This window comes from Glycine soja, chromosome 2 (genome assembly GCF_004193775.1).
Source record: "Glycine soja cultivar W05 chromosome 2, ASM419377v2, whole genome shotgun sequence".
NCBI classification, from domain to species: domain Eukaryota; kingdom Viridiplantae; phylum Streptophyta; class Magnoliopsida; order Fabales; family Fabaceae; genus Glycine; species Glycine soja.
Genome location: NC_041003.1, coordinates 4957349 through 4967315, shown reverse-complemented (window position 1 = coordinate 4967315; position 9967 = coordinate 4957349). Strand labels below are relative to the sequence as shown.

General features: G+C 32.3%; 1 protein-coding gene across 1 annotated transcript; it reads right to left on the bottom strand.

Moving 5' to 3' along the window:
- Nucleotides 1–2006: 2006 nt before the first annotated feature.
- On the bottom strand, nucleotides 2007–7375 carry LOC114382198 (sugar transporter ERD6-like 6). The gene is made up of 18 exons (XM_028341461.1): nucleotides 6846–7375; nucleotides 6334–6396; nucleotides 6158–6247; nucleotides 5983–6042; nucleotides 5836–5901; nucleotides 5669–5734; nucleotides 5493–5568; nucleotides 4861–4925; nucleotides 4590–4682; nucleotides 4370–4450; nucleotides 4173–4257; nucleotides 3470–3516; nucleotides 3317–3379; nucleotides 3163–3222; nucleotides 3015–3080; nucleotides 2862–2921; nucleotides 2603–2717; nucleotides 2007–2537 (listed from the first exon to the last, which is right to left on the bottom strand). The coding sequence occupies exons 1-18, from the start codon at nucleotides 7038–7040 to the stop codon at nucleotides 2425–2427; spliced, it is 1464 nt and encodes a 487-aa protein (XP_028197262.1). The 5' UTR covers nucleotides 7041–7375; the 3' UTR covers nucleotides 2007–2424.
- Nucleotides 7376–9967: the final 2592 nt, after the last annotated feature.

Below are 9967 nucleotides of genomic sequence, written 5' to 3'. Positions count from 1 at the left end.
TTGATTTTAAAAGTTATACGTGATTGTAAGAATTCAAGATGAACAAGATCTGATAAGCTTATATAAGTGGAACTATGGATTAGTATCTTTACAAGGTCGTTCAGAATTGTCCGCGTCATTTGGACATGAGAGAAATGTGGCGATCCACCAAATATATTGTTCTTATTAACGGATCAAGATCATGCCATGTGGTAGCCTGTTAGGGATTAATTAAATCTGCAATGCCATGTAGAAAAGGAAAATACTCATTGTTCTACTTTATATTTTGTTAAGTCGTATATGATGTAAAAACGTTGAGATGAAATGTCATTTTGGATTCTGAATTAAATGTTTGAGTTTATCCAAAACTAGATAAAATCTATTAATGTTCACAGCAAATTTTGCTTTTATTATATATTTAATAAAACACTAAAATTTAATTGTATATGTAACCTGAAAGATGGAATCAAGTCCTTTTGAATTTAAGTGAGTCTAACATGAATTTGATCCTTCCATTTTTTCTATTTGCAAATTTAATTCCCACATAATTTTAGTTGTATAATCATTATTTTAACATCTAATATTTAAAACCTTTTAAAAAAAATCTATTATTTAAAGGAAATGTTGAAATAGAAATAGAGTGGCTACATGTAATTCACACACAAACAAAAAAAGAGTGGTTACATGTAACGCTTTTAGTTTCCTATTTTAGTTCGCACAGGTAATGTATGGGTTGAGAAAGTATATAATATACAATAGTATAGTTTAAAGGATATATATTTGTTTTAAAATGTACAAAATAATATATATAAGATGTAATTAATAAATTTAATTATAATAAAAATAAGTATGTATTTACAATTATAATTAATAGTTAGATTAAAAAATAATATTACAAATGGTAATATCATTAATTTGAAAAGATAAAGATTTTTTTTCTTATTTTACGTCTTGTGAAATAACAATTCTTATAACCCAATCACAATCATGGTCCTTAGATAACTTTTTTTTTTTTTATGTCCTGGTTCAGACATTTTTAAGCTTTGATTCTTGTAAATTTTTCCAATCCCTTATAAAGCAATAACATGCAAGGTCCTTATGGCAACTTATGCCTAAGCTTATTCTTTATTCTTTGAAAACAAAACATATATTTATTAACTTCTGCACTTTTTTTTAAAAAAAAAAAAAAACTTCTGCACATTCGATTCAGTTATGGTTCCCGTACATTTTATGCTTTTTAGTATAAACCTTCAAAATATTTTTCTCGTGTATGATAAGTCTATTTTTTATTGTCCTCAAAATAAGCTCTCAAACATTTCAAATGTTTGCCATTTTTTTTTTTTGTGAAGAACTACTAAAACAAAAATAGATGAGTATAATATTTCTTGGATGTTGATTTGAAATTTAAAAATTGGTTTGAAATGAAAGGAATAGGCTTGGAAGAGAAATAAATAGATGGTGAGCTAATGCCCAAAGGTGTGGAGAGACCATGAAGTGCGAGCCTTGCATCTTCTATTCAACATTTTTCTTTGATACCATAATATAAATATTAAAATCTAAGGATTAAAACTGGTCACAAATTTAAAAAAAAAATAGAAAATAATGTTTTCAATCTGATCTAATTTTTCTTCATCAAAATTAATTACTATTAATGACAGCATTCTTTTGAAAAAAAAAATCTATAAGAACAATAATCATAATTAATTATTAATAGTAACATCATTGGTCCCTCAAAATTTGGTTTTATTATTTTCATGATTTTTAAATAAAAAAATAAAAAAAGTAACATTCATTATTAAAAAAAATGTTTCAACTGGTTTGAATTTTACATATAAAATATAAGCTTCGACGGAATCTTATTCTTTTAAACGAATTCATTTGTGGTTTGCGCCTCTACATTTCCACATCATTGTTCCATAATAATATAGTAAAAAATAGCCCGAAATGACCATACTTCTGGTTGTTGCTGTTATTGTTTGAACACCATAATCATTTTTTTTTCTTAATTTGATTACCCAAGCCAAAACTAGGAAAGCAACCAGAATATTATGAAGTAATTCAAGTCATCAAGGGGAGTAACCAAGTCAATGGTTCATTTGGTGACCCCATGTTTACAATAGATGCCTCCAGAAGTTTCTTTCTTCCCTGTGCCATGGCAGAATACAATTTGTAATGGAAATAAACTCGATTTAAACAGCTACACAATGACTAGAAGTTTTTGTTCTTTTTCTGTCTCTCATTTTTTTTTTTTTGCTACTATATTTTTTTTGTTCCAATAGCTTGTACAGTGAAAAACAAGATGCACTGATTTTTCTCCCTTTCATTTGTTACAGAGAATTTGATACACGATAAAAATACAAAGGACTGCAAAAATACATGAAGTTGGTGGACTCCTCATTTAAATTTAAACATGGTAGACTACATGTGTGCTCTCTCCCAAAACATCTATCTGAAGGAAAACTGAATTTCTTCCAATGTTCTTCCCTTGGTCTCAGGAACCCATAATGCTATAAAAGCAATAGTAAAGGCAGCTACCACTGTGTAGATTGTAAATGTCCCTGTAGACAGACAAGTCAGCATTATATTGACAAGGATACAAGACATGAACTATACACACGCTCACCTCCACTGTTCCAATTCAAAAGTAAGTTAGCGGTCATCGTGATCACCCACGAAATCAGCCAATTTCCCATTGTCGCTATGCTGCCAGCAAGGCCCTTTATATTCACTGGAAGTATCTGAAAAGCATTATCAAACAAGTTAGAAATTACCCACATATTCAATGAACACAATTAATAGTGTGTTTGCATCAGATTCATAGTAAATAATGCAACAATTACTAGATCCTTCTGATCTTTTGCATGCTAAGAAGTATTTCATACCTCAGACATTATAAGCCAAGGGATGGGTCCCAGACCAAGAGAGAACCCAATGACCATAACCTACAAAAATCGTTGATCAAACGGATGAGTGCAAGAAATCTTAAATTGCAAACTGCACAAAGAAGAAATCCCAACCAAGCCCAAGTAACATACCACAAGTCCAACAACAGAAACTATTCCCAACATGCTGAATAGATGTGAATCCTCAGATACAACCCCCTGGTATCAATCAAATAAACTAGTTAAAAGCATAGATAATCATCTGAAATTGAATTAAAATATTACCATTACTATTACCAACCTCCAGATAAAATGCTATTGAAACAATGAGAAGGCTAACAGTCATTACAGATGAGGATATCTGCAAAAGTGATAACAGATCTAAAATTTTATTGAACTTCATAACCACGTGGAAAATGGTTATTATGAATGAATGAATTTTGTTTCATACTTACCATTAGAAGCAGCCTCCGACCACTTTTGTCCACCAACCACGTGGAAATTCCAGTTGCTATGACCTGAAAAAGAAAGCTGATTACTAGAACTGAATTCACTATCATTATATTCACATGAAACATGATACGTAGTCTAGGCTTTATTATGCAAACCTGAACGGCACCAAGTCCAACAGTAGCAGCTTCGCTGGACGAAATTCCTGTTACAATACATAAGTCAAACACCAGATCAGGTGCAGTGCAAATCCTGGAGGTATTACATCGATCATCTAATATCACAAATCTTGAAGATATAAGGTTGGCTTGGTGGTAAAGGGTGAAGGGAGGGAGGGATAGGTCGTGGGTTCTAACCCCCCCGCTAACAAACTAACAATTAACATTTTCCAATAAAAAAAAAAAAAGCAAGTGCTGAAACGAAAACTAACACAATAAAAAAGTGAATCAGAATTAGCCATCTTTACATTCCTTTCAGTAGAACACGTCATTAGGACAAAAATTTTATGAGTCATTAAAATGAACTAATGAAGTGGTTTAATGTCATTCAGGTACTATTTTCAACTTTACATTCCTTTCAGTAGAACACGTCATTAGGACAAACAAATTTGAGTCATTAAAATGAACTAATGAAGTGGTTTAATGTCATTCAGGTACAATTTCAACATATACTTGTATACTTCATGCACAGAAATTTTGAGTGTTTAAGATTTTGAAACTCCCTTCACTCTACAGATGACTTAACACCAATCACCCTCCTCGGTCTCACTCTCCCACGTCCCCACCCCCTAAACCAAAAAATAATAATAAAATTATCAACCATAATGAAAATTAGTTTAACAGCTGATATGTAGATCTACACCTGCATTTGCAAAGATGGTAGTTGAATAGAACAAAACTCCATTGATACCAGATAACTGCTGAAGAACAAGTAATCCAATACCAACCTGCAGGCCTCAGTTAGCAAATAATGCTTGACCTTTTGGATAAATGACAATAAGTCGTGCTTGGAAAGAGAGGGTTTACAAAATCAAAACTTACTACAGTGTCATATTATACCATTAAGGGGAACCAATATCTTTTCCTCTTGAGATCTGCAAATCGGATTGTAGCTCTTTTTCCCGTTGAAGCCACAGATCTCTAGAAAAGTAAAATGGTTAGTAGTGAATGTTCCTGAAATACATATTCTAAAGCTAAACTCTTAACTGCACCCCATATATGCATACTGTCGTGCATTTGGGTGGAAAATTTTAGCCATGATGATGAGCCAGGAAAATACCTTAATTTCATATACTTCAACAGATATATCTGTGTCAAATCCTCGTAACACTTGCAAAGAAGTCTCAAACTCATCTGTCATCCCCATCTTAGCCTACACTTCCCCGATTCCCCACCAACCAGGAAAATAAAATAAAATAAAATGAAAGAGAAGCAGAAAGATAATTACCAAGAGTAGAAAGAGTTACCATCCTTTTTCTGAAAGGAACAAGTATTTTAACAAAGATGAAAAGTACAAAACTTGATCAATATAATGCATAACATATCCATACCAACCATCTGGGGGATTCAGGTATGAAAAATAATCCAGGTATTAATACTGTACAGGGCAAAATTCCTGCAGCAGAACATAAAATATTTATTGTTATTATTTAGGTTGCAGAAACAGAGTAATGATATGCTCTACGCATTATTGTTTTAAAATATCAAACCATTATCGATTAAACCTTCCGTATGTTTTTAAGAACATTATGTCCATTCCATACCATGTTGGACATGTCTGACACTTAGAATACTTTGAACTGCTGGTTATAATTTGTTCTTTTATTTATAAAAATATTACACTAACGTAAATAGGAATATCACAAGAAATTAGATAATTTATAGCATTTTATAATGTCAGCAATAACTCATGCTCACTTTTTAACTCCGATTCCCTCATTTGATTTAAAATTTGTACTTTATGCTAATTTTATAAGTTGTATTATAGTTGTGTGGCTGTGCCATTTTTCTTCAAAACCCCGGGTCATATTCGTGCTTTCCATCCACAATCAAATTCACTCCTGTATATCATGGTCAACCAAATTTATTTTATAAACATGGCTCCTCTCCTGTACACACACATATTCCTTTTGTTCCTTTCTGTAAAAACTTAATGAAACTAACTAAAAAACTAGAAATTTACCTAGAATTGCAAGCACTCTCCAGTTGACAAAAAGGCCCAAAAGATAAGCCAGCATAATGCCAATAGTAATAGAGAGCTGAGCCAGAAAAATTACAAAAGTAATGAATAATAAACTTCAAATCCAACAAAAATAAAAAAGCAAGACTCTCATCAAGAAGCAACAATAAGATTTCAACCTGGTTCACTGATCCAAGGCCACCTCTCAAGTGTTGAGGTGCAATCTCAGCTATATAAACAGGCACCTAAACAGAACAAAAGAACCAGTGCACAGATCACTTTCATTCAGCATTCTTACCAATAAGCCCAAGCAATTAAAATGATTAAGAAAGGTGATCAAGTTTACCACATAAGAGATAATCCCAACGCCAAAACCTTCCAACAACCTCCCCATATACAAAAACGAGGAATCCTATAAAAGCAACAACAAGCAATGATTTACACATATAGAAGGAGCCAGCCACAGTATCGAAACCAAACCACTCATGCTTACTTTGGCAAAAGAAATAGCAAGCCACCCTATTATATTGGGAATCGCAGCAATCATCAATGACTGCAACATTCAAAAAACACGCCAAAAATCACCAATCACTCTTCACATTCATAGACTGTCCTTTGAAAGACTGACTTCAAAACATACGCTACAAATAAATAAATCAATAAAATACCCCTTTGCGCCCGATGTATTCAGCTATCTGACCACTAGCTATAGCTCCTACCATCGCTCCCACGTTAGACAATGATCCAAAGAAAGAAAACTGCAGCGAACTCAACATATTAAGCACCAAAACCTTAAACAACAAAAAATAACAAACCAGATAATTTTTTTTATATACAGCAAGACCTCCGAAATAGAGAGGTTTAGATCACGAACTATAGCCCCTTGGGTTGGAGAAGAATACCCACACTGCGCCAAAAAAATTCAAAATAGTTAAAAACTAATCATAAAACGCTTTTTTTTAATCCAACTCCTTTACCAATAATAACAAACATCAACAAAAAATCTTATCCAATAGATGATGTGGACTATGAAACACACACGATTTGTGCTCGATTAAATCTAAATTCTCAGATATTATCCTACTCCTTTTTTTGGTAGATACACTAGAGGCAGCCACAAAGTTTCTTTCAAGTATTTAACAGCAGTTACATATCAGGCTCGAACTCAAGATCACTAATTAAGCTAGAAAATCGTCTACCTCCTTTGAACTCAAGACAAAATGTCTTGTGCAAGATAAAGTACACCAATAAATCTGATGATTGTGATAAAATCAAGTATATGCATAACTAATTCTAAACATCAGATAAAAAATCTCAATGACTATTGTTGCATCTTGTTTGTGTGTGTTTTGGTACCGTGAAGCCGAATTGGATGGGACCCAATGCGACGATGAGGACGCAGAAGAGGACGGAGACGGCGCCGTCGCGGATGACATGAGTGGAGGATCCCATGATGCTGGACTGCCTGGAACCCATCTTGTACCAACTCCCCGTGTGGAGGAACGGTTTCTGAAGATCCCTCGCATCGCCACTCTCTTCCCTGAAACTCATCCTCAAACCCAACCACTACGAGTACTTGAAAACTGAAATCACTTTTATTTGTAGGCAGAAGGTGTTTGTAAAAATGTCCCACAGGGGAGTTGTGATTTTGCTGTGCTGAGCTGTGACGAGTGTTGTCGCTTGCGTTGCGAGATTGGAAGGGTCACGTTTCGGTGCTTAATTTTTCGGTCCACCGGTTAGGGAATTATGATTTGGTTTATGAACTAAACGTAAAAGCGTTGGGTTTGGTGTTATTAAAATTAAAATAAATATCTAGCATGTGGTGTTGGGACGGTGAGTGAAGTGGAGACCTCACTGACACTGTTGTTTTGGATTTTTCCAGCGACTTGCGAACAGTGAAGTGTGAAGTTCAATAATTGACAGTTGGTTTGATTTAACATGTTGTCCATTTCCATTTTGCACGAGGAGAATGCGAAAATAATTTTGTTCTAGTACCTCTTTTATCTGCTCTTTTATTAATCATTATGTCAAACCCTAATTTAAGTTTAAAGACGTAGCTAGAGATTTGGATGATTTGCGTGAGATTTAAGTTTAAATTTCAGTATCGTAGTTATTAAAAAAAAAAACTACTAAACGGGTCTAATTAAATTGGTTAAAAATGAAGTCAGTTATCATTAATTATCTTATATTTGTTTTTATTCTTAAAGATAAAAAAATAAAAATTTCCTGAGTGCAAATGTTATCAAGTTTTTATTCTTAATTTGTTTTATATATTTTTAATTACAAAAATATCATTTTGTTTTAAATATCTATTAAAAAGTTATTTATGTTTTTCTTATTTAACTGGTCCGTATATAAAAATAAAAGCATGAGGACCTTTTAAACAGTTTTAATAAATATTTATGTAAAATGATTAAATTAAGGAAATGTGACACGTATAGGATTAAATTATAATTATATATAATGTTTTTGTATTTCTTAACTTTTTATTTTCATGTTTCTTTTTTTCCACCACTTTGTTATTGTCATTATCTTCTGGTCAATATAATCTATTATTATTATTATTTATCCTGGTTGGTCTTGAATATAACCTGAGAGTAATATTTATTGTACACGTTAAGATATCTGACAAACATTTATCATAATTTTTAACAGGATAATTTCGTATCGATAAAATAATTAAAAAAAATCTATTATTAAATCAATTGTTTCACCGTGTTATCATATTGGATGCTAAAAACACACTATTGCATAAATGTCTTTTACTCCCTCTCGTTCCTCCTTCGATCGTATTTTCCTTTGACCATTTCATCTATCTCCTTCCTCTGAACCCTTGTTTCCTTCTCACTTTCATTCTTGTAGCGCTTTTTTTCTTTTTTCTTTTTTTACTTTGATCTTTATTACTTTCATTTGATTTTTTGCACAGGTTTGAATTTTGTATCTTCAGTTTCGAGAGGAAGCCTTTAAACACTGATGCTGTAATACCTATAATTTTCCATTTATAAAAAAAACAAGCTATAATCATCTCCGAGACAATGGCCCCTACAAAAGTTGCATCTGATCTCTCTTTCACCAACATCATAACTACTACTGGCAGTACTGCATATAACTACTGCCACATAATCCATTTACATCCACATGCGTAAAACAGCAAGACCTACACCAAAGACGGAAACAACTGCTTATGACATTGTAGTTGGATGCTTCCAGCTTAATTTGCTCTTACAGAATGGATATCCGGGATATGAATAGCAAAGAGGTTCAGAATGCAAATTTCCATGGGATGAAATAACAACTTTTAAATGTCACGTAAGGCTTGTTTAGTAAGCTTATCTACCAGTAGAAGAAAATAAGAAATAAAAAATAAAATGAATTTCTCCATAAATTAAAGTTTGATTATACATAAGTTAATTTGTAGAAGTTGTCTCGTATAATTTTTCTATGAGCTTATGGAAAAGGTCTTTTTTTTATTTCTTATTTTCTTTTCTTAGGAAGAAGTGTTTTTGGATAAGCTTACCCAAACAATTTCATAATTGCTTACTCTATCAAGTTTGCTTATCTTGTTAGATTCATCCGTGTTAGACAATTCCTCCTTTATTAACAACCTGCATCACATAAAAATCGTAACAGAACAATCCAATATAGCTATTAGTTGATCAAGACCAATTGTTAAAACTGATAAAGTATATATCTCAACTTACTACCGATCTTCTCCATAATCATTTCTAAGCTTGCGAGACTCACGTTGTATATCATTCCTAAGCTTCTCAGACTCAAATTGTATATCATTCATAAGCTTTTCAGTCTTATGTTCTATATCATTCCTAAGCTTCTCAGTCTCATGTTGTAAGAAAGAAAAATGGTGTTCGTAAATTCCAAGTTTTCAGCATATTACAGAATCAGACAAACAAAACCAACCTCGTCAATATCAATAAAACAAATTGAGGTAAATAAAATATAAAGGATAAAGAAAAAGTGAAATTAAGACCAAGACCAAAAAAAACTAAGCAGTTCCTAATGTAAAATTGATATCCTCTCGGCGTAAATGTCTCAACATAGTAGCAACAGAAACAATCATACATACTACGTATGTATTTGCCACCACATGAATTACTACCCAACCATTTGAATCACTCTCCTAACTCCTAAGCAAATGTTTAAACAGGTATGCAAAAGGCATTCTCCACATATCTATTATGTATTAACAAAGAATCGTTGATTTAAGGTGCAAGTGTTGGACCTTTCCATTTGGGAAAAAAACTAGTGGCCATAAGGTTTTCTGTTTTCACTTGTAATCACAAAAATCTCACGTTTCAATTTGAGAACAATGTTTTCTTTGTTTCCTATACAAATATTTCAAAAACAATAAATAAAATTAAAATAAGGAAGCACTTTGTAATTAAAAGTGAAAACAGAAAATGAAGAAAATATTTTGGCAAACCATTCAATTTCTAAATAAATCTTATGTTACCCCATTA

Coding starts and splice junctions, on each gene's coding strand:
- LOC114382198 (XM_028341461.1), bottom strand. CDS start 7,040: ATGAGTTTCAGGGAAGAGAGTGGCGATGCGAGGGATCTTCAGAAACCG. Junction 5,735..5,835: donor TTGGGATTATCTCTTATGTG/GTAAACTTGATC, acceptor TGTTCTGTTTAG/GTGCCTGTTTATATAGCTGA. Junction 3,380..3,469: donor TTGGACTTGGTGCCGTTCAG/GTTTGCATAATA, acceptor TTTCTTTTTCAG/GTCATAGCAACTGGAATTTC.